The sequence below is a fragment of the Nansenia antarctica genome (assembly GCF_963989245.1).
Source record: "Nansenia antarctica genome assembly, chromosome: 3".
Lineage (NCBI taxonomy): Eukaryota > Metazoa > Chordata > Actinopteri > Argentiniformes > Microstomatidae > Nansenia > Nansenia antarctica.
The window spans coordinates 70,396,552-70,421,598 of record NC_137688.1 but is presented as its reverse complement, the minus strand read 5'-3'; the positions used below and the strand labels follow the sequence as shown (position 1 = coordinate 70,421,598).

At 45.4% G+C, this 25,047-nt stretch overlaps 1 protein-coding gene across 3 annotated transcripts in view; it reads right to left on the bottom strand.

Moving 5' to 3' along the window:
• Window positions 1-894: 894 nt before the first annotated feature.
• The window catches only part of uba1 (ubiquitin-like modifier activating enzyme 1), a 48,174-nt gene continuing 24,021 nt past the window's right edge, over window positions 895-25,047 (bottom strand). For all 3 annotated transcript variants that reach the window (XM_080526797.1, XM_080526798.1, XM_080526799.1), the window contains 16 exons: window positions 24,224-24,400; window positions 22,919-23,029; window positions 22,667-22,747; window positions 21,653-21,805; window positions 21,216-21,381; window positions 20,494-20,690; window positions 19,085-19,149; window positions 18,362-18,557; window positions 16,672-16,746; window positions 16,329-16,518; window positions 6,741-6,829; window positions 6,106-6,198; window positions 3,332-3,523; window positions 3,000-3,101; window positions 2,220-2,320; window positions 895-2,062 (listed from right to left, as the gene is read on the bottom strand). In XM_080526797.1, the coding sequence (XP_080382923.1) occupies window positions 1,927-2,062; window positions 2,220-2,320; window positions 3,000-3,101; window positions 3,332-3,523; window positions 6,106-6,198; window positions 6,741-6,829; window positions 16,329-16,518; window positions 16,672-16,746; window positions 18,362-18,557; window positions 19,085-19,149; window positions 20,494-20,690; window positions 21,216-21,381; window positions 21,653-21,805; window positions 22,667-22,747; window positions 22,919-23,029; window positions 24,224-24,400 (2,124 nt within the window). In that variant the 3' untranslated portion in view covers window positions 895-1,926. The remainder of the gene's footprint in view (window positions 2,063-2,219; window positions 2,321-2,999; window positions 3,102-3,331; window positions 3,524-6,105; window positions 6,199-6,740; window positions 6,830-16,328; window positions 16,519-16,671; window positions 16,747-18,361; window positions 18,558-19,084; window positions 19,150-20,493; window positions 20,691-21,215; window positions 21,382-21,652; window positions 21,806-22,666; window positions 22,748-22,918; window positions 23,030-24,223; window positions 24,401-25,047) is intronic.

Genomic DNA, 25,047 nt, shown 5'->3' with positions numbered 1-25,047 from the left:
GTTTATTGTAGGAGTTGTAGTTTATTGTAGAAGTTGTAGTTTATTGTAGAAGTTGTAGTTTATTGTAGAAGTTGTAGTTTATTGTAGAAGTTGTAGTTTATTGTAGAAGTTGTAGTTTATTGTAGAAGTTGTAGTTTATTGTAGAAGTTGTAGTTTATTGTAGGAGTTGTAGTTTATTGTAGAAGTTGTAGTTTATTGTAGAAGTTGTAGTTTATTGTAGAAGTTGTAGTTTATTGTAGTTTATTGTAGAAGTTGTAGTTGTTTTCTCAGTCACTTTTTCTCAATCATCCAGAACAGTTTTTTTTCATTATGTTTATAAAAATACATAGTTACATGCTAACACTCCCCTGTGAATAGGCCATATAGTGTATATACGTTAACATAATAGATACATACTCAGAATCCTACCTACTTTTAGGTATATCCCCCTATTTATGTCTCCTTCTTGTCTTTTATTATCTTAGGACTGTTTTATTATCTTAGGACTGTTTTATTATCTTAGGACAGTGTTTTATTATCTTAGGACTGTGTTTTATTATCTTAGGACTGTGTTGATTGTTAGCACCTAGGGTTTGGACTTAAATTTCGTTGTACCCGTACAATGACAATAAACATCATTCATTACCAGCGATTCGATGCACCAGATGTGGTGTTGGTCTGTGGTGTGACTCTACGCCCCTGTAACAGGAACGACAGACAGACAGACAGACCTGTGGTGTGACCAGCCACCCTGTGACTCTACGCCCCCGTAACAGGAAGACCGTCAGTTAGCAGGAACGACAGACACAGAATTATTTTTTTTTAGTTTTTTTTTTACATCTTTATTCACTATCACACTAAGTGCTCCCGTCACAGGACACAACTCATTGTCTTACTTGTACACTGTAATGTCATCTGGAGGTTAACAAAGTAGAAAGACGACAGAGTTCATGTTCTACAAGATGGTGGGGGACGAGTCTGTCCCAGAATAAAATAGAAAGAAAAAAAGAAAAAAGGAAAAAAAAACAAAAGAAAACAAAAAAGTAATAAACTCAAGTCATGTGCAATCCCTGCCCCCCCCCCCCCACCCAGAGAGAGCCAGGACTAGGGGGGGGGGCGTGCAGGAGCGCTCACACACCTGGCTGCCCCTCAGACGTGTGTGTGTGTGTGTGTGTGTGTGGGGTCCCCCTCAGGCCATGCCCCTCTCCCAGAGGACACAGCAGGGTGTATCTTACAGTGAGGACGAGGGGCGCAGGGGTGGATTCACCAGCAGTTGAGTTCCCAATTTGGTGTCCGACTAGAATAGAAAACAGGGTTTCCTGGGGAGGAAGGGGGGCATTTGGCCAGATTTTCAGTACAATTTTTGTTTGTGTGTTTTTTTTGTTATTTTTTGGCATCACTGGGTACGTTTGTGTCACGTCATGACTTGTGTTTTAAAACGCAAAGCAGGGCCAAGTCTACAGACACCAGGCTAGAGGACGGGAGAGGGGGAGGGAGGAGGGAGGGGGGAGGGAGAGTGACGTGTTGGCTGAGAACCCCCAAGGCTAGGCTGTTGAGGAGAGACGTGAGGGAGGGCGGGAGAGAGAGAGAGAGAGAGGGAGTGACAGGTGGAGGGGAGTGGCTGGGTGTGGGTCAGAGGGGAAGGCCGACACAAGGGTTCAGCATTCAGATGACCAGAGGTTTACATACAGAGAAAGTCAACAGGTCCAGTATACATGCTCCCCCCTCCCCTCCCCTCCACCCCCCCACAACAACCAAACTCCACCCCTCCCACCTGCTCTCCACCAACTCACACACCGGGGGGGGGGGGGGGGTTATGATCATAGCATAATCACCACCTGCCTCTGAAAATGATTAATCCCAAACCGCTGACTCCCTCCTCCTCCCACTGCCCCGCCCCGCCCCGCCCCCCCCCCCCCCCCCCTCCCTCCCCCATGGCTCCGTGGCTCAGCGGATGGTGTATCTGACGTAGGGCACCTCCACGTCCTCGTCTGTCAGGTCGTTGCAGCAGAGCTCAAACACCAGCGCCTTCACGTGCTTCCCCAGCTTCTTCTTAGACACCTTGGTCACTATCTCAGTCATCCTGGAGGGGAGGGGGAGGGAGGGGAGGGAGGGGAGAGGTGGAGAGAAAGGGGGAGGGACATGAGGCTTGGTTCAAACACACTCAGTTCAGAAATTCAATGTGTATATGGTATATGTGTGTGTGTGTGTGTGTGTGTGTGTGTGTGTGAGAGACTCACGGCAGCTCCAGCCTCTCTTTGAGCTTGGCGGCCGGCATGAAGAAGGAGTAGAGCATAGAGACGCCCTGGGACAGCATGGTGATCTCCAGCTTATGCTCATTCTGGGAGGGGGGGAGAGAGGGGAGGGGGGGGGGGAGAGAGAGGGGAGGGGGGGGAGAGAGAGGGGAGGGGGGGGGAGAGAGAGGGGAGGGGGGGGGGGGGAGAGAGGGGAGGGGGGGGAGAGAGAGGGGAGGAGATGTTATGCAGGAGAGAGGAAGGGAAGACCGCATCTAGGCTTAAAACGACAGCAATACTCAGTCACACACAGTCATAAAAAAAAGAGCTGTAAGCCGTAATCATCAACATTCAAACAAAAAAGGCATGACATATTTCACTCTATGTGTAATGAATCTAGAATATATGAAAGTCTCACTTTTTGAATTAAATTACAGAAAATATTTTAATTGTAATTCATTTAATTGTAAAATTAAACTTTTCCACAATATTACATTTTTAGTGTGCTTGCAGAAAATCCCATAGACAATGAATGGGGCAATATTCAAAACGCCACAGCTCGGCCTCTGAGTGAGGTAAAGACACGCGGTCTTCGCCAGGGGGTGCAGGGGAGTTAGCTAGCGCTAGTGCTAGTTAGCTCGGCCACTGGGTGAGCTAGAGAAACGCGGTCTTCGCCGGGGGATGCAGTGGAGTGGCCCGGGGGGGGGCAAGCACACTTCACAATTTCCACAGGAATTGTACCTGTCTAGTTTTTAGATGCACCTGTACACACACACAGACACGTACCTTGAAGTAGTCGAGGAACTGTCTGAGTGTCATCTCCTCTCCGCTGGCCTGAAGGCCCTTCACCTCAAAACGGTCCCACAGCGTCCAGTCTATCTCATAGTACTGGGGGGGGGGGAGGTTAGAGAGAGAGGGAGGGGGGAAGGGAGGGAGGGAGAGAGATCTGTCAGTCAGCAGCAGATGGAGAGGGGAACTCCAGGCCATAAGAGCCTTTGTTACAACATCAATGGTGAAATCCTGCTCTCACACACACACACACACACACACACACACACACACACACACACATACACATACACACACACACACACACACACACACACACGTGCCAGTACCTTGTGGCTGGGGGCAGCGATGGGTTCAGAGTAGGCGAAGAAAGGCAGGGCGAGGTTCATGAAGCCGTTCTTGAAGGACTCAAGCTTCTTGTGTCCCTGGACGATCTTGATGAGCTCCAGACACACCAGGCCCACCACTGCTGCTGTGGTGGTGGCGATGGCAGGGATGATCTTCCCAGCTATCAGCTTGCTCTGGGCGACACACACACACACATATACACACACACACACACACACACACACACACACACACACACAGGGCTGCGTTAACACCCTGTACCACAAGCACCGATCTCTCGAAACTGAATACAATGTTTCTATTATTATATTTACCTCAGACTATATATTTTATTATTATATTTACCTCAGACTATATATATTATTATATTTACCACAGACTATATATTTTATTATTATATTTATTATTATATTTACCTCAGACTAGGGATGCACCGAAATGAAAATTCTTGGCCGAGGCCGAATTTAAGGAAACACTTGGCCGAATACCGAATGTGTATCGGCAGTTTTTAATTTGATCATTGCATAAACTAAATACATTTTGCTTTTTATTCATGCTTCTCAAAGAAAGAAATTGAGATTGAAAAAAAAGAACTTTTATATATAACTTATTATAACTAATTATCGTGGGATTTAATCTCTACTGCTTTCCAGGGTTCAAGTTAATGATATTCATGATTTGTCTCTACATAGGCTTCAGAAAGTATTTAGACCCCTTCACTTTTTTCACATTTTTGAATAGATTTGCCATCAATCCACACACAGTACCCCATAATCTAAGTAAAAACGTTTTTTAATGTTTGCAAATGTATTAAAATGTAAATACAGAAATACCTCATGTACATAAGTATTCAGACCCTTTGTCACTCTTAAAATTAGGTCAAATGCTAAATGTCTTCAACAAGTCATTCAACAAGTTGAATTGAGTCCACCTGAGTGTAAGGATAATAGTTCATGTTATTTCAGAATGAATATCTTTAGTTTTTATAGTCTCTGGTTTGCATAGAAACCACCGCATGATACAGCTGCATGTCATAAACTCGTGTAGAACAGCTGGGAGTCTGAATATGTTTTCAACAAGGCAACAACTCTGCTTCTTCCGCTACGACTGCTAAGCTAACTAGCTAGATGAGTGTAAGGTTGCGTTCGTAAAGTCGCTCTGAGAGCGCTGGAGCGCACACTGGGCCCGACGTCATAGAGAAACCGAGTCATTTGATTGGACGAGAGGCATTCCACGAGTGCTGATCGGATTTCCTGAGTGAATTTACGAACGCAGCCAGTTTTGAAAGCGCGTCGCCTCGCGCCGCGCGCCTGTTGAGAGTTATATTTAATTGTATTGCGTCATCAAAACACGGCCACTATTCGGTGGTAATACATTCGGTGTTTTCACACATTCGGCCGAATACCGAATGTGCTTTATTTTGCGATATTCGGCCGAATACATTCGGTGGCCGAATGTTCGGTGCATCCCTACCTCAGACCTCATCAAATTACCATTTTTAGTTCTTTACAACCTATAAATGTTTTGAAACTCTGTTGTGCATAATCATTTGGAACAGTGCATTTTGAGTTTTTTATTTAAAAAAAAAAATACTGTTATCATTGGGAGGTTTGTTCAATAAAATTTGAATTATACTCTAACGGTTGATGACTTGAAAATTATACTGATTGTCATTTGCATCGACTATTTAGGAAAATCTGAGAAAAATATAATTTGCATAATAATTTGGAACGAGGTGTATACATATTATTATTATTACTGTTGGTATTCACTCTCGTTTTGAGCTTCAAGTGCTGGCAGGTGTATGTCAGTCACAGGTGTGCACCTGAATGGCACCTAATTGACAGGAATGATATTCTGGGGCCAGTGGCGATCCCATATCTCCAGAATCTGGGACCTAACTCCATCCTCCAGGATAACAACGCTCGCCCCCACAGAGCCAGGATCATCACAGAGAACCTCTAGAATTTGGGAGTGGAGAGGATGGAATGGCTTGCCGTGAATCCAGACCTCAACCCAATTGAAGACTTGTGGGATCAGCTTGGGCGTGCTGTACGTGCCAGAGTGACCAACGCAACCATGTTGGCTGACTTGCGGCAAATCCTGGTTGAGGAATGACCAGCATGAGGAGGAGGTGAGAAGCTGTTGTGACTGCGTATGGATCTTCCACACGCTACTGAGGTCCCTGACAGTGTCAAATGAATAAAGTGTAAAAATTGCCAATATGTGTTGTTTTTTCCTTATTACTGTGGGAGAGTGCAATCATCCAATCCACCAAGCAAATCAAAACGAGAGTGAATACCAGCAGAAGAATATAGGGGATTTTGGCAAATATTTTTTGGCCGCTACCCACACGTTTAGCTGTGTTGCTCATTCCACGAATGCATGATCCTTACAAGTTGTACCTCGTTGTAAAGGCGACTAATCAGGCTTTCCAACGATATAAAATACAATACCAATTGGTATTATTAAAGGGGAGGAATAATCGACCGAAATAACGTTTCCGAACGTTTTTTGAGGGGTTTATATTATTATATTTACCTCAGACTATAGATTTTATTATATTATTTACCTCAGACTATAGATGTTATTATATTTACCTCAGACTATATATTTGATTATATTTACCTCAGACTATAGATTTTATTATATTATTTACCTCAGACTATAGATTTTATTATATTATTTACCTCAGACTATAGATTTTATTATTAATAATAATAATTATTTTCCCAGGGTTCCAGAGGTGACCCACCTTGTGCCGGTCGGCGGGAGGAATGTCGTAGTTCTCTGCCCTCGAGTTGGACGCGGCCACGATGAAGTCCATGTGGAAGTTAGAGTCATCGTCCTGGAACACACAGTACACACGCACACACTGAACACAGCAGCACAACTGGACAGCTACACACACGCACACACTCGCACTGAACAAGGCTACAGCTACACACACACCCTCACACTGAACAAGGCTACAGCTACACACCACCAGAGGCTGTGTGGTCTACCAGGAGGAGGATGAAGAAACCATAGAAAACACAATGCAGGGAGAGGAAGATGTGTGTGTGTGGGGGGGGGGGGTTTAGGTGTGTGTGTAGGTGGGGGTTAGGTGAGTGTGTGTGTGGGGGGGGGGTTAGGTGAGTGTGTGTGTGTGGGGGGGGGGGTTAGGTGAGTGTGTGTGTGTGTGTGGGGGGGGGGGGTTTAGGTGTGTGTGTAGGTGGGGGTTAGGTGAGTGTGTGTGTGTGTGTGTGTGGGGGGGGGGTTAGGTGAGTGTGTGTGTGGGGGGGGGGGGGGGGGGGGGGGGGGGGGGGAGGGGGTTAGGTGTGAGTGTGTGTGTGTGTGTGTGTGTGGGGGGGGGGGGTTAGGTGTGAGTGTGTGGAGGGACAGACGTACCTTTTCAAAGTCGATGGCGGTGAGTTTGAACCGGGAGGAAGCTTCCGGGCCTGGCAGGATGGTCTTCAGCTCCTCCAGTCTGTTGTCGTCTACACACACACACACACACCAGGGTTTCCGTTAGAAAAAATTGGCGCCGGTCATCGTGTCCGGGAAGATTTCAATTTACCGGACAAACGTGAGATATTCCGGTCATCATATTAAAATATAATATAGCTGTTTGTCGCGGTGATTTCTGTTGTGTAGCCTATATATGCCGTTTAATGTCTATTTCTCATCCGATACGATTAGATGCGAGCTATTAATAAATATAATAATATATAGGCTTTCATGATTCGCATGCGCGCTATGCCATATGTGACTGCTCCTGGTGTTTCTGGACACCTCTCGGAAATGAGAAAGACGTCAAATTCGTCTTTAAAGTTATTATTATAATTTTTTCAGATTTTCGTTTTTTTAGCTAACATTCAACTCGAAGATGTGAAGTACCCACTCGTTATTTTTCCGAACAGTTTTACGTTCATTAAATAAGTGTAATCTATAACACAATGACTTCGTTTCTTGTTGTTTGATGGGGATTCATTATCTTTGATGGGGATTTTCTGTGCTTAGTGATTTCCGGTGTAGCAACTTTCAAATACTCATGTCGTCTTCAATTTGTTTCCGATTTCAATGTATGATGCATCATTTGAAAGCTTACAATCTGTAGTTTAAGCACATGTAAAAAACTGAAAAATGATTTCGCCTACAGGTAGCCCTTTTCATTGGGCTGTGTCACATATGTCCAGCGCTGAACACGCGCCACACTGGGAACTGAACAGACTGCATCGATCAATGAACGGACTCCACATTACGTTAACTGAAGTGTGTTAAATAGTTTCACGACAGTAATGTAAGTTTTCTATATTCTCTTTCCAGTTTTACCCTTTTTATCAATAAAACAACGTAATTTCTATAACCACGTCTCGCTGATTGGGAAGGCATTAAGTCTAGCTGCCTGTCAAATCATACTTACTCGGACTCGGGAGTATGAGAATGGGGAGGATGTATCGGGGGGATACACACCCGTGGACTATTTCAATTTAGTGGCACAAATTAAACTCTAACACTATAGATAGACTAAATTGAACTAAAATGATGGACACCGACTGAATAACTGAGTGGGGGGAAGACAGGTCTCAAATGTGGAACAATTATAACATTTAATACATAAAGATAAAACATACACAAATATATAACATTGATATCCCTAAACTCAAATGTAGTGTGGTGTTGTCAACCTAATCTAATCAATCCTAATCTAATGGTGGGGATGTTATACTCTGAATCTCCCGACTCAGGGCTGGAACGGGCACGGCAGGCTCAATCAATGAACGGGGTTGAGATGGCTAGCGTCCTTTACTAGCCGCATCTCACGGCCCTCGGTGGTCATTCACTGTGCTCTAGTCTAGCACATCCAAAACACGCAGAACAATAACCTTGACTCCGGTCACTGCAGTGGTTTTATTTAGACTAGATCAAACTCAATTAACTGACTAAACTACTCGCGCCGTTGAGAAACAGGGTTGCCAGATGGGGGGGGGGTTACCGCCGAATGGGCTACTGGGTTTAGCGGTTATTTAGCGGACTAGTTAGGCTGTAAATTGTCAATCCCATCTGGCAACCCTGCCGCTGTTTGTCATCGCGTAGGCTAGTCTACACATTAATAATAAAAGAAAACATATAGCCTATACAGTGTTTCCCCTAGGTTTGCTGCCTTGGGGGGGTGGCATGGACCGTGGCATGGACCCCCCCCCCCCCCCCCCCCCAGGGGGTTAGACCCTGCCTCATACCAGCGTCATGTCCAGGGGTGTACTTGTACATTAAGCCGCCTCACGCTACGGAAACAGGAGATAGGCTCCTGCCCTATGGGCCATTAGGCTCCAGAACCATCGGTTCTCAAGGCTACTTACTTATATGGTCTTGACTACCTGTCCACTTTCTCACCTGGTTCTTGTCTTCTTGTCTTGTTCGTATGTCCAACTATAAAAAACGGACATTTCCAATGCTTCAATCAACTGTCCAATGTGTCCATGTACTGTAAATATGCCATTATGATATTACCATGAAGCCCAACACTAGCAGAATAAGAAAGATAGTATATCTACTTTAAGTAAAATAATAAAGTGCATCCAGTTAGCTCTTTAGCTGGCAAGTGTGCAAGGAGACTAGCTCATCTCATCACCTCTGAGCTAGCTTGCTAGTTCTTTGACACTATTATTTACACTATGGAACTATAGTCAGACACTTTCTAGTCACAATAATAACGACCAATTTTAAACAACTTTCTCTGTTAGAACACTCAGCAATTATATTTGCTAACGTTTCAACTTGCTTACTTTCAATCTGCAGACATCACAGCCGGCAAAAACTCTCGCGTCTCGCGTGCACGCTTGCGCAAAATCTTGTATTATTCTCCAGCGCTGGCACAGCGCGAAGTGTGGAGATAGGTCTGGCTATGCGAGACTACGGTGGACTAACGTTACCAACGAGCCTATGGGCTTGCAACTCGCCAGATTCGGGTTGGGTGCGTTTAAAAAACGCACATATTTTAGCCTGCTTGTCAGATGTTTGGTGTCTACGTCCGTAATAATTGCTCTTTCTTGGGGGGGCGGGGGGTTCCGTTGGGAGGGCGGCCCGCCCCCCCAAGGCAATGGTAGGGGAAACACTGCTATATATTCGTCTTTTTTAATGTAGAAGGAATCAGAATATGTGACAAATTAATTTGAGCAAATTGTATTCAAATTGTGCTTAAAGGGAATTATTTTCACCGGACATTATGACCGAAGAGGTTTAAAAATGTCGGACTTCAACAGATTTTATCGGACAAAGACCAGTAATTACCGGTTAACGGAAACCCTGACACACACACACACACACACACACACACACACACACACACACACACACACACACACACACACACACAGTTGTGATTGATGGCAGAACCAGGGTTCAGGTGTTTGACATGACAGAGGTCTGCTGTGAATTATGTTCAAACATCAACAGTCACCCCTGGACTAACCCTGACTAACTTTAACTAACCCTGACTAACCCTGACTAACCCTGAACAACCCTGACTAACCCTGAACTAACCCTGAACTAACCCTGAACTAACCCTGAACACACCTAGAACAACTAACATTTTTTATTTAATCATGCCTAATGCCTTATTGTCTACAAATTGGAAGATACTGCTAATCACATCTAAAATATATGCAGGGCTTAAAGTAGGAAAAAATCCTGTGCCTGAAACTTTTTCTTGGGGAGGGGGGTCACAGTTTGAGATATTGGGAGAGCGGGTACAGAAGACAGCTTCTTGTCTCAATGTTTAAATGCATTAATACTATTTTATAGTCAATACAAAATATATGTCTCAATGTTAAAATGCATTAATACTTTAAATCATCGTTTCTCAACAGGGGCAGGGGGCGTTCAGACAACATCGGGGGGCACTGGAACAAATATTTTTTAAAGGGGGGCGTTGAGGTGTTCTTGGGGGGGCGTTCACGCATAAAGTATTTTTCTCATGAAAAACAGCTGTCAGCAGTGTTATTACGGGCACATTCGTAAATGCTGGAACGGTCAGTTCGCTCGGACAAACCGTCTTTTCAGTCAGAGCACCCATCTCTGAGCGCTCTGAACGTGGCCGGGCTCTGTGACGCAGACACATGTAGCGCAGCGCCCAAAAAAATAAAAGTGAGAGTGTCATCAAGAAGATGGAGAACCTAAAAACTCAGCTAGCAAAGGGAGAGCTTTTGATAGTTTCCAATGTGTCTGGGTAAGCTGCATTGTAGAAGAATCTTGACAGTTCATGTACAGTGCACAGTGTTTCCCCTAGGTTTGCTGCCTTGGGGGGGTGGCATGGACCGTGGCATGGACCCCCCCCAGGGGGTAAGACCCTGCCTCATACCAGCGTCATGTCCAGGGGTGTACTTGTACATTAAGCCGCCTCACGCTACGGAAACAGGAGATAGGCTCCAGAACCATCGGTTCTCAAGGCTACTTACTTATGTGGTCTTGACTACCTGTCCACTTTCTCACCTGGTTCTTGCTCTATCTCTCTGGTTTGCCGACACCATCCTGCTCTCTCTCCTTCTCTCCCTCTCTATCCTCCTCTCTCCCCTTTGCTGTCAACCAAAAGGTAAACAAAACAGCCAGAGTATCTATAATCTGCTGTGGGCAATCCAGTCAGATAATGTCATTTTGACTTTACTCTCTCACCTGAAAAAAAATCGTATGTCCAACTATAAAAAACTGACATTTCCAATGCTTCAATCAACTGTCCATGTACTGTAAATATGCCATTATGGTATTACCATGAAGCCCAACTCTAGCAGAATAAGAAAGATAGTATATCTACTTTAAGTAAAATAATAAAGTGCCTCCAGTTAGCTCTTTAGCTGGCAAGTGTGCAAGGGGACTAGCTCACCTCATCACCTCTGAGCTAGCTAGCTTGCTAGTTCTTTGACACTATTTACTAGGGGTGTAACGGATCACCTAACTCACGGATCAGATCGTGTCACGGTTTTTGAGTCACGGATCGGATCATTTTTCGGATCAACACAAAACATAAAAATCAAAAGCAAAAGCTTTTTCCTCGAATTCTGTAAAAACACCACTTTTACTGTGTGAAACCCAACAACATTCAAGATGTCAAAACTGGTATATATATATGTAATAATTAATTTTAATTTTGCCATTTAGCAGACGCTTTTAATCCAAAGCGACTTACAATTACGAATTACAGGGACATTCCCCCTGGAGTAACTGAGGGCTAAGTGCCTGACTCAAGGGCACACTAGTAGTGGTGTGGTTTCAGGCGGGATTTGAACTCACAACCTTCCGATCACAAGTCCAACTCACTATCCACTAGACCACCACTACTAATATTAGGGATGCTCCGATTTATCGGCCACCGATTTAAATCGGCCGATTTCACTCCAAATGACTCGATCGGTGATCGGCAAAAATGGCCGATCGCAAAAACCGATCTTTTTTTTTTTTTTCCTGGGGAAGACAGATAACTGAACAGAAAACATAGGAGGACGTAACAGTATGTAAACCATGAAGGCCACGTTTATGATGTCTTTTATACAGCCATATCGACTGACTTGGGCTTCAGGCCCTAACTGGGTGATAGGCCAGACCTTTACTATGCCATAAAAATGGGTCTGCGTTTGCTTGGTGCCTAATGGATCAAAACTTTTGTCTAAAAAGCTAAAAATATTTAGGCTATCCAGTCAGTTATGTATTTAAAAAAAAATCGGTATCGGTATCGGTAGATCTTGAGGAAACAAATCGGTGATCGGTATCGGCCCCAAAAATCCAGATCGGAGCATCCCTAACTAATATATGTGTGTGTGTATATATATATATACATACATAACATATTCTACACTCAAACATTAGGCTACATATTAAACAGAAACACACATTCAACTTAAATGATGCAGTAGGAGAGAGGGAGGAGGCACCTGGTTGCAGCAGTGAATCACTGGGCTCTTTAAAACAGACAAATAAACATGTTTTATGCCACTTTTAACTAAATAATAAAGTGAAACCTTACTTTAAACATGGTATGAAAACATTGGCTACATTATCAGAAGTTGTCAAGCTGCCTTTTTCGTGCCTCCCGTCAACACACCAGGGTGATGTCACGGCAAATGTGTGGCCATGCTCGTACGACTTTCTCGTTGCACAACGCTTAAACACAGTCACTTTTTTATCGACCACACTTTGTCCGTCATTGTTATAATTGACAGAAAAGCCAAAGTGCTCCCATACATGAGATTTAAATGACGAGGGAGGCATTTCGAGTTCTTCTCTGTCGCCAACATTAGCAGCACTACTCTACTCGCCATGAAACACTTGGACTGCGTTCCTAAATTTGGTCTGAGAGCGCCGGAGAGCACACTGGGTCCGACGTCATAAAGGGACCAAGTAATTTGATTGGACAAGAGGCGTTCCATGAATGCTGATCAGATTCCAGAGCAAATTTATGAACGCAGCCTTGTTCTGGATTTTTTTCTTTCATTATCAACCTATCATTGCGCTTTAGAGTAAAACAAAGCACGCAACTGTCGCGTCTATCTTTTCATGGCAACTCTACATTGTGATTTACAAGGGATATTAACTAATATTAAGTAATATTATTACTTGGTTACATTTTGCAATTGATCCGCGGTACACATGCGTTCCACCCGTACTATTTACACTATGGAACTATAGTCAGACACTTTCTAGTCACGATAATAACGACCAATTTTAACCAACTTTCTCTGTCAGAACACTCAGCAATTATATTTGCTAACGTTTCAACTTGCTTACTTTCAATCTGCAGACATCACAGCCGGCAAAAACTCTCGCGTCTCGCGTGCACACTTGCGCAAAATCTTGTATTATTCTCCAGCGCTGGCACAGCGCGAAGTGTGGAGATAGGTCTGGCTATGCGAGACTACGGCGGACTAACGTTCCCAACGAGCCTATGGGCTTGCCACTCGCCAGATTTGGGTTGGGTGCGTTTAAAAAACGCGGATATTTTAGCCTGCTTGTCAGATGTTTGGTGTCTACGTCCGTAATAATTCCTCTTTCTTGGGGGGGCGGGGGGTTCCGTTGGGAGGGCGGCCCGCCCCCCCAAGGCAATGGTAGGGGAAACACTGGTGCAGAAATTGCAATACTATGCTAGGCTACGATAGAAAGAAACCCAGTTCATCCCATCTGTAACGTCATGTTGACCATGAATGCACCATAGCTAATGCTAGCACAAGCCAACTTTCAATGCCCAACTTCTATGAGTGTTTTCCTTGTAGGCTATGCTTGAGTGACATGTGGGCTCATTGTAATTGTTGGCTATAAGCGAGAGAACATTTCTTATTTTAGTTTTGATACTCAGTCCATGTCCCCGCCAGTGACGTAAGCCTGTCGTGCCAAATACTCACTCCCCGCGTATACACACTACCCTCTGCGCTTATGCGTTCGCTTCCTTTCAATACAGCTTATTTAATTTAGTTAAAATGAGTGCTAATACCATACCACCATACCAGAACATCACAGCAGGAACAACCTATCTCAAAAAAGCGATCGTATTGTAATAAACCAGTCCGGAAAGTTCTCTGTCGCTTACCAATAATCTAACCTAGAGAAATCAGCTACGAATGTCCCCTCCCCTCGCAGGTTCATCACAGTATATTACATAAATGTATTACTGTTAAGTGTTGTTGTGGATTTTATCCCTAGTGCCATTCTGAGGTTAGCATTGCGATGTGTTCGTCTTAACGTTTACAAACTAAAATATACGATCGCTTTTTTGTGATATGTTGCTCCTCTTGTGATGTCCTGGAAACGAACGCATCAGCTGTCAGCGTCTTTTGTATTAATCAGCTGTCAGCAGTGTAATTACGGGTACGTTCGTAAATGCACGAACGGTCAGTTCGCTCGGACAAAACCAGTGGTGTTTGACATCGGGGGGGACCCATGAAGCAGGGCTGTCTGGGGGTCCTTAAACGAGCATCAAACACTTACCGTATTTTCCGGACTATAAGTCGCGGTTTTTTTCATACTTTGGCTGGTCCTGCGACTTATAGTCAGGTGCGACTTATATATCAATAATTCATAATCTCTGACTGACATGAACTGACATACGGTAATCTCTGACTGACATGAACCAAGGAGTAACTTCCGCTAGCGCCTCATACACGATAGAATAGCCATTATACTTGACAATGTGGACATTAAACACGACAATGTGGACATTAAACATGATGTTATGGACCTTATACACAATGTTATGGACGTTAGAAACGATATTAAAGTCATTTATTCCTTCCAGAGGCTGTTTAACGTTGCAATGTTGTACCCGCGAGTAGCATTTTGCTACTTCCGGTAGCGCTTCATACGCGATAGAATAGCCATTATACTCGACAATGTGGACATTAAACACGACAATGTGGACATTAAACATGATGTTATGGACCTTATACACAATGTTATGGACGTTAGAAACGATATTAAAGTCATTTATTCCTTCCAGAGGCTGTTTAACGTTGCAATGTTGTACCCGCGAGTAGCATTTTGCTACTTCCGGTAGCGCTTCATACGCGATAGAATAGCCATTATACTCGACAATGTGGACATTAAACACGACAATGTGGACATTAAACATGATGTTATGGACCTTATACACAATGTTATGGACGTTAGAAACGATATTAAAGTCATTTATTACCTTTTAGAGGCTGTTCAACGTTTCATTTTTCCTCCGCGACGCCATGTTGTTAGCCCCGCGCTAGCTAGCGGACTTTACACTCGATAATACAAGTATTCCTTAACCTTTCAGAAGAAGTTTCAACGTGAATTATGTCCTTCCTGGGCTTACAAATCCTCTCGTCTCTTCACAGTGCCAGACTAGAGTCAAGCTCAGCAGGGTCTTCTTTCCCCGCTGATTCCGCCAAGCCCGTTCCCTTGAACCATGCGACTTATAGTCCAGTGCGACTTATATGTGGTTTTTTCCTCTTCATGGCCCATTTTTGGCCTGCTGCGACTTATACTCGGGTGCGACTTATAGTCCGGAAAATACGGTAATTTCTTGCATTCTGGTGAATTGATATGCACCAATTTGTGCCCTTTCTCCATCAATTTATGGTGGAAATTTCATTATATATGTAAAGGAAAAAACAATATTCAGGCACCAGATGACCATTCAAAATATAATGTAATATAATGCAATATAAGGCTCTCCGGCATTCTGCACTTTCAAATATGTATTCTCCTTGAGCAGTCAACATCAACTATCAGCTGTTTCGCTAGCAAAAACGAAAGCTAACTTATTTGTGAAACAGCGCCCCCGCCACCACGTCGGCGCAATGCCGCAATTGCAGTTAAAAATGAAACTGCACCGTAGAAAATACGACCGTCAGAGTTTTGTCGAGAGCTGGAGGCCTATGACGGAGGCGGCCGCCTCATAGTTCTCTATGCAGGAAAAACCCTGCTACTCTCCTCTATCCATGCCCAGCGCCATTTATTCCTTACTCCTCGTTCTAGTATAGCTGTGTCTTCGCCAGGTTTAAGAAACTTGGCTTCCATTTTAATAGACTCTTACTAAAGTTAGCGAGATAGCGGGCTGCTAAAAGCGAACGTCTCTACAAGCTAACATTACACTCATTCAAACTTCTTAAGGCCCGCCCCACTACTCTGCCTCAGATTGGCTAGAAGTCGTTGGTTGGCTTGAGCAATGTGATACCATTGGTAGGTGGAACTGTCTCTTTGCTGAAGATGACTCTTTAAATTACGATGTAAACAAATAGCATGTGATTTATTTAATTTTTTTGCTGAAAATTCCCCTGTATATGACCTTTGACCTAACATCTGACCTAGGTGTGTTAGATATGATATGACCTTTGACCTAACATCTGACCTGAGTGTGTTAGATATGATATGACCTTTGACCTAACATCTAAACCTGGGTGTGTTAGATATGATATGACATTTGACCTAACATCTAAACCTGGGTGTGTTAGATATGACGTGACCCTTGACCTCTGGTCTTACCGACGGAGGCGTGGGCGCTCTGCAGCTCCTGGTCGGAGACGTGGATCTTGACCCCGGAGCGGGGCACGAAGGTGGGCACGGCGATGTCGCTGAGCAGCTTGGCCAGGGCGGCGCGGTCCGTGCTGCCAGGCAGCCCGTAGGACTGCGCGAACAGGTTGGCCCCCGCCAGGACATAGTCCATGTGCAAGTCCTGGGGAGGGGAGGGAGGGAGGGAGGGAAGAAGATGGTGTTATTTGCCATGCCATCAACTTGTCAGTCGATTGTTGGAATTTGGTATTTTTCTGCTCTAGGAACAGGGTCATCGTCAGCGGGAGGGGGGGGAGGGAGGGAGAGGAGGACTCACGTTGCTGGTGCTGAACTCTAGGGGGTGAGGGCATCTCTTTGGACCAGACCAGAAGGGGGCGCCAGAGCTGGTGAGCTGAGAGACACGAGAGGAAAACACTGTTGGTGTGTGAGAGAGCCACTGTGTGTGACAGTGTGTGTGAGAGGTACGTGTGTACCTGGTCTGAGGGGAAGGTGTGTGTGTGTACCTGGTCTGAGGGGAAGGTGTGTGTGTGTGTGTGTGTGTGTGTGTGTGTGTGTGTGACCTCTGTGTCCGAGCCGGGGTGTCCCTGGAGTGGGTGCGGTCTGACTCTGAGACTGTTCGGGTCTCAGAGAACTGTATATCTGACCCTCTCACACAGGTCAGGGCAACAGCCTCCTTTGCTGGACAGAGCCACCAGCTAACATCTAGAGGGGCCAGACGGTCTCTCATGGACCTTCATCAACATCAACAACAACAACACTGGACTGGTCTGAAACTCCAGGGAAAACTGGCATGTCTTCCCACAGCTGATCACTCTGTTTCCCATTCTTTTCTAAAAAACACTGCACTCGATGAGGACATTGTCATATTCACAACCAAGGCCAGATTACAAGTCCTTCCTACCAGACTCAACCTCTCTATTTGGTTTCCCTCCACTCAGGTTCCTCATTGTTTGCACCACACCACAGAACAGGTTACAGAAACACTTTCACATATCTTGAATGGCTGTTATGTTTACAAAGGCATGTATATAGCACGTCATGACAGAATTGTGAGCCTAATAGTAAAGGACATATCACTCCACTTCCCAGCTACAGTGAAAATGTATACACATGCTTGTGTCAATGCATCCATGTTCAATTTCTGTAATGACCAATATCACTTTTCACAGTTGTCTGCTAACACACCAGATGTTGTTGTTGTTAATGAAGAGTCCAGAGAGGTGTCTGTATTAGAGGTAGCGTGCACCTTTGATATAAGCCTAGAGGAAGCCTTCATGACTAAGGTCATGAAATACCAGCAGCTTGTAGACACCATCTCAGAGCTAGGCTATAGGTGTACGCTATTAGTCTTTATATTTGGCAGTCTTGGACATGTGCACAGATTGGTTGTCAGAGGACTACGTCTACTGGGAATGTCCAAGGGAGAAGCAAAAAGGCTCAGCAAGTATTGCTCTGTCTCTGCGATTATTGGCAGCCGCCAAATATGGCGGAGACGGTGTTACTTGTACCCGTGAGTCTTGTCCTGTTGTATGTGAAAGACATTGTCCATGTCTGTTTGTGAATGCATCCCATCTGTGCCTTCAGTATTTGTGTCCTTGTATACTTGTTTCTATGTGGACAGAAATAAATGATTAAAATGTGTGTGTGTGTACCTGGTCTGAGGGGAAGGTGTGTGTGTATGTGTGTGTGTACCTGGTCTGAGGGGAAGGTGTGTGTGTGTGTGTGTGTGTGTGTGTACCTGGTCTGAGGGGAAGGTGTGTGTGTGTGTGTGTGTACCTGGTCTGAGGGGAAGGTGTGTGTGTGTATGTGTGTGTGTGTGTGTGTGTGTACCTGGTCTGAGGGGAAGGTGTGTGTGTGTGTGTGTACCTGGTCTGAGGGGAAGGTGTGTGTGTGTATGTGTGTGTGTGTGTGTACCTGGTCTGAGGGGAAGGTGTGTGTGTGTGTACCTGGTCTGAGGGGAAGGTGTGTGTGTGTGTGTGTGTGTGTGTGTGTGTGTGTGTGTGTACCTGGTCTGAGGGGAAGTTGTGCAGCAGCTGTTTGATGTTGTTGCTGTACTGGGCCTGCCAGTGTGTTCTGGACCAGGTGACACAGTCGGCCCAGCTGTGGGGACAGTCGGTGACCAGGCTCTTGTACACGGCCTCCAGCACCTCCAGGGGCTGGGCGCCCGGCAGCTTCAGGGTGCGCTCCAGGAACTTGGCGTCTCTGGGACGCGTCAACAACAACAACTTTTTAATTTTTCTGAGTGGGGCAGTCCCACACATATTTTTCATTGTATTGGACAGACACCGGGAAGACAGACAGGAAAGTAAGGAGAAGGAGGGAGAGAGACAGAGAGAGACACAGAGACAGACACAGAGAGACAGACAGACAGACACAGAGAGAGAGACAGAGAGAGAAACAGAGAGAGAAACAGAGACAGAGAGAGACAGAGAGAGAGAGAGAGACAGAGAGAGAGACAGAGAGAGACAGACACAGAGAAAGAGACAGACACAGAGAGAGACAGAGAGAGAGAGACAGACAGAAAGAGAGAGACAGAGACAGACAGAAAGAGAGACAGAGAGAGAGAGACAGACAGAGACAGAGAGAGACAGACAGAAAGAGAGACAAAGAGAGAGAGAGAGAGACAGAGAGATAGAGACAGAGAGACAGACAGAGACAGAGAGAGAGACAGACAGAGAGAGAGACAGAGAGAGAGACAGTCATGGGTGGGGTGTTCCCTGGGGACTCACGTGAGGTACTGCATGGCGTTCTCTGACGGCTGTTTGAAGAGACCCTCGAACTCGTCGCGAGCCCACTGAGAGAGACACACCAGGTTAGACTGCAGGGTGTGTGTACGTACGTATGTACGTGTGTATAGTATGTGTGTGTCGTATCAGTGTATGTATATGTGTGTGTGGTGTGTCCTACCTGGAGTGTGTGTGTGTGTGTGGTACCTGGAGTGTGTGTATATACTGTATATATATTTGTGTGTGTATCTCCTACCTGGAGTGTGTATATATACTGTATTGACCCGAATATAAGACGACCCCCCTGAGATGAGACCTTTTTATATCTATATATATATATAGAAAGAAGATAATTTAATTTCCATGGCTTTGAGCTGAATGACAGCTCTGGTAATCGGCATACATTCATTACGTTTTTCAATGACGTATTGACACCCTCCTGTCAACCTCCTGGAAGCGGCCGCTTTGCGGACCACGATATGCTTTTCTCTGGCTATGAGCATTTTTCAGCCGATCTTTTTGGCCTCGCCATCTTCTAACGTTACACTCTGTAACATTGTATCTTTTTGCTGCTCTACAGTTATTTGAAGCCTCTGCTTCATTGATCACCATGATCTTAAAGTTGGCATCGTAACTCCGCCTCTGCTGTTTATTAACGTGGCCAACTTTAGAGCCACTTTGTTCGAGCTGGTTCGAGTGTCTGTCCATCTCTCCAGGCACCTGTCACTGGGGTGTGTGTGAGAGGGAGCGGGAGACGCACGGTGGCTCGCGTGGGGAACAGTCTTTTGGCGCCATACGTTGTTGTGAATTAATATTGATTGAATAGTGTAAAAGTCTAGGGCGCGAATATAAGACGATGCGACTTTTTTCTGGGGAAAAAACCCTGTCTTATATTCGGGTCAATACAGTATATTTAAGCAATATCACACGGAGTGTGTTATACTGAATATCAGCACGGCTGTGATTCGGTCCTAGGTACGAGGCCGCAGGCCGAGTACCGAAGACGATCACAGCCGTGCTGATATTCAGTATAACAGCACGACCTCAAGTGTGATATTGCTTTTATACAACAGTTCTACAGCGCGATTTATTAGTTAACAGTAATAAGCGACAACAGATTATGCTTTGTTTGTTTATTTAATCATAAAAATAAACAAAAAATAGTTCCGCAAATGAATTTCAAATGGACTGTTGCCTAGTAACCTGAACACAAACATGTAGTCTAATTAACGGTCATTTACAGTAGTAGAACATCTGTGCGGTGCAGTGATACATATAGTTAAAAGTCCCAGTGCTGTTATACTGTATATCAGCACTCATGGAATGCCTCTTGTCCAATCAAATTACTTGGTCGGAACTAACTGTTGTATAAATATATATATATACTGTATGTGTGTGTGTGTATCTCCTACCTGGAGTGTGTGTTCGATGGCGTTGGGGAAGTTCTTGAGGGTGCAGATGGGGATGGACTTCTCGGGGGGGTCCTGGCTGGAGCTGTAGGACTCCGTTAGGAAGGGGATCACCACCTGCACGTTGCCCTTGGTGCCCAGCGTCCCCGACTCCAACAACGGCTTACGGTAGTACACACACCTCCGGTCCATGTACATGCCTGCACACACACACACACACACACACACACACACACACACACACACACACACACACACACACAGAGAGAGAGACAGAGAGAGAGAGAGAGAGAGAGAGAGGGAGAGACAGAGAGAGACAGAGAGAGAGACAGAGAGAGACAGAGAGAGAGACAGAGACAGAGAGACAGAGACAGAGAGAGAGACAGAGAGAGAGAGAGACAGAGACAAGGAGAGACAGAGACAAGGTGACAGAATCAGACAGAGAGAAAGAGAGAGAGAGAGAGAGAGAGAGAGACAGAGACAAGGAGAGACAGAGACAAGGTGACAGAATCAGACAGAGAGAAAGAGAGAGAGAGAGAGAGAGAGAGAGAGAGAGAGAGACAGAGACAGACACAAACAGAAAGAGAGAGAGATCAGTCCATGTAACACAGTGTTCAGAGCAGCAGACACAGTGATGAGTGACCCTCGTCTGAGGTAAACGATGGCAGATGGTTATTGGTTATGTGGTTATTGCTGAGGGGGCGTGTCTTGGGGGCCTGTCTTACGGGCGTCCACGTTGTCCAGGGCGTTGGCCACGCCGTGGAGGCTCTCGAAGAAGTCGTCGTCGTAGACGCGCTCCGTGTCGGGGCCCACGCGGTTCTGGTGGCCGGTGATCCTCATGGACGGGTTCATCTGCTTCACCGCCGCCGCCGCCGTCTCACTCTTCATCTTCTGCTCTCACACACACACACACACACACACGGGCAGGCACATACACAGGCACACACACACACACGGACGGACACACACAGACAGGCACAAACACAGTAAACATCTGGCTTTTCAATATCTGTTCTCTCACACACGACCACACACCTCCCTCCCTCTCCATCCCCTCCCTCTCTCCATCCCCTCCCTCCCCCTCTCTCTCTCTCCATCACCTCTCTCCATCCCCTCCCTCCCTCTCCCCTCCCCCCCCCTCCCCCAGACAGTCTGTACTGACCGTGACGTCCCAGGGGCGGAACAGGAACTGGCGGTTGAGGTTGGACTTCTCTATGGTGTCCATGTCCGTCACGATCAGCTCCCCCTCCCCGCTGGCCAGACCCATCATGGCAAAGTTCTTCATCAGCTCACAGCCGATGGCCCCCGCGCCCACCTGGCGGCAACAACAACAACAACATTAACAACAACATCATCATAAGATGGCCCCCATGCCCACCTGGCAACAACAACAACATTAACAATGGCCTCCGCGCCCACCTGGCAACAACAACATTAACAACAACATCATCATAAGATGGCCCCCATGCCCACCTGGCAACAACAACAACATTAACAATGGCCTCCGCGCCCACCTGGCAACAACAACATTAACAACAACATCATCATAAGATGGCCCCCGCGCCCACCTGGCAACAACAACAACATTAACAATGGCCCGCGCGCCCACCTGGCAACAACAACAACATTAATAATGCCCCCCGCCTCCACCTGGCAACAACAGCAACATTAATAATGGCCACCGCGCCCACCTGGCAACAACAACATCAACAACTATAATTATAATAATAACAATAACAATAACAATAGCATCCGAAGTTCAAGTTCTTTATTATTTACTTTCTGACAGCAGCCAGACTAAGAGAGTTTGGGGGCTAAAGAGACACTTAATAGATAAGATGTTTAGCCGGTGCTTTTATCCAGAGCAACACATTGCAGTACAGAGCACATGCATACTTCAGTACATACTGTCCCAGCGGGAACCGAACCCACAACCTAAGCGCTGTTAGCGCCACGCTCTACCAACTGAGCCACAGATGAAAAACAGAGCCACCATAAAACAGTCAGTCAACCAGTCACTAGTTGGTCAGCCAGCTAGCCAGTCAACCAGTCAGTCAGCTAGCCAGTCAACCAGTCAGTCGAGCCAGTCAGTCAACCAGTCAGTCAGTGAGTGTGAGTGTGTGTGTGTGTGTGTGATGGTGTGTGAGAGCGTGCGTATTCGTGCGTGACTACCTACCAGGAAGTAGCGCTGCTTGGCCAACTCATCCTGCAGCTTGGAGCCAAACACTGCAATCTGTCCATCATACCTACAGTTCCTCTGAGAGAAGGGAGGGGGGAGAAGGGAGGGAGAGAGAGAGGAGAAGGGAGGGAGAGAGGGAGAGATTCCTTAAATAGTTCAGGTTAAACACATTTTGAGTGTACAGAATGTGTTTGTGTGACAGCATCTGTGCTTCACTGAATATGTGTGTGTGTGTGTGTGTGTACTTACAGGGGCACAGTCCTCCTCAGTCAGCAGCACTCCATCCTCCTCCTCAGCCAGACACTCCAGAGCATCAAAGTACAGCCACTGCATGATGGGCATGAACTTCCCTGTACAGGCCTGGGGGAGGGAGGGAGGGGTGGTGGAAGGGAGGAGGGGGGGAGAGAGCGAAGGGATGGAGGGTAGGGAGAGAGGGAGCGAGAGTAGGGAGGTAGGGATGGAGGGGGAGAGGGAGAGAGGGGTGGTGGGAGGGAGAGAGGGATGGAGGGGATTGGAGTGGAAAGGAGGGGTGAAGTGATGTTATAATGAGACCTTGAACCTGTTGGCTAGGCACTACACTCTGACACTTCATTTAACCTTTGACCCCAACCCGTCTAACCCCCATGACCCCAGAGAGACACTGTTACAGACACTGTCACAACACTGCATGACCAGGGAAGAGGGCATTAACACACATGCTGTTAAATGCCGAGAGAGAGAGAGAGAGAGAGAGAGAGAGAAAGAGAGAAAGAAGAGACAGAAAGAGAGACAGAGAGTCTGAGCCTTATTTAGGCCTTATAAATTGGATTGCCGTATTTCAGACTTTAAGGCTTTTTATGACCAGCATGGGAACCCTGATATAAAGATATGTATATTATATGACTTGTATGACTCCATGTATTACTGTGTATCATACTGTTTGTGTGTCCATTAGGAGGCGCTGTTGGGCTGTGTGATGAGGTAGGATTGTGATGTCACTACATGGGGTATGAGACTGGTAGAGTGATGTTCTTCACTCTCCTTTACCTTGACCTGCACCTCAGTGAGAGCAGCAGTGTGTTTGTCAAATAAACAACGCCACGTTCAATGGCTAGTTGAGACAACCGTGTGGCCAGCACCATCCTGTTGACCTGTCAGAATATTCAACTTTCCTTTGCAGATAGTCTACTCTGTTAACAGACACACAACAGTATTCGGTTGTTAAGTCGTGACGTGTTTCCGGGTCCAACGGTCTCTTCGAAATGCCGCAGTAATAATAATAATTCATTATATTTGTATAGCGCTTTCCTGTGTGCTGTGTCCCTTTTCTGTGTGCTGCGTCCCTTGTTGTTTGAATAGATCCCAGTCTAAAAAACGATTGAACTGTCATTCTACCGCTTTAGTACACTGGTACTGGGAATTTTTTATTTGGAACCGGAAATTACTAAACGTCACGTTTGACGTCAGACTTAACAACCGAATAAGCAGCAGTGTGACTCTCTCTCCATGGTGACCATCTCCATGACAACACCGGGCCGTAGTTCTGTCCGACAGGAAGACAGGACGCTCCTTTACCTTCATCACTTCCTGTGCGGCGAGGCCGCCGATGAAGGCGTTGATGGGCGCCAGGTCGCCCGCGGCAACGTACGCCAGCTTCTTGATCAGCTCCTCGTCCACCTCCTCCACCTTGGCCCCGCCCCCCTGGGCCGCATTCACCTCCTTCACCACGCTCAGCAGCTCCTCCCCGTCCGCCTGACACACAACATCACATGACCTGGACGCTTAATGACCTTGAACCCAGTGTGTGCTCTGGCGTTCTCAGAGCGAATTTACGAACGCACCCTTTATATAAGAGTAAAATTCTTAGGCTTCTGAAGTAAATATAAACATAATATATATATAGTCTGAGGTAAATATAATAATAAAATCTATAGTCTGAGGTAAATATAATAATAAAATCTATAGTCGGAGGTAAATAATATAATAACATCTATAGTCTGAGGTAAATAATATAATAACATCTATAGTCTGAGGTAAATAATATAATAACATCTATAGTCTGAGGTAAATATAATAATAACATCTATAGTCTGAGGTAAATATATTAATAACATATATAGTCTGAGGTAAATATATTAATAACATCTATAGTCTGAGGTAAATATATTAATAACATCTATAGTCTGAGGTAAATATATTAATAACATCTATAGTCTGAGGTAAATATATTAATAACATCTATAGTCTGAGGTAAATAATATAATAACATCTATAGTCTGAGGTAAATATAATAATAAAATCTATAGTCTGAGGTAAATATAATAATAACATATATAGTCTGAGGTAAATGATATAATAACATCTATAGTCTGAGGTAAATATATTAATATATATAGTCT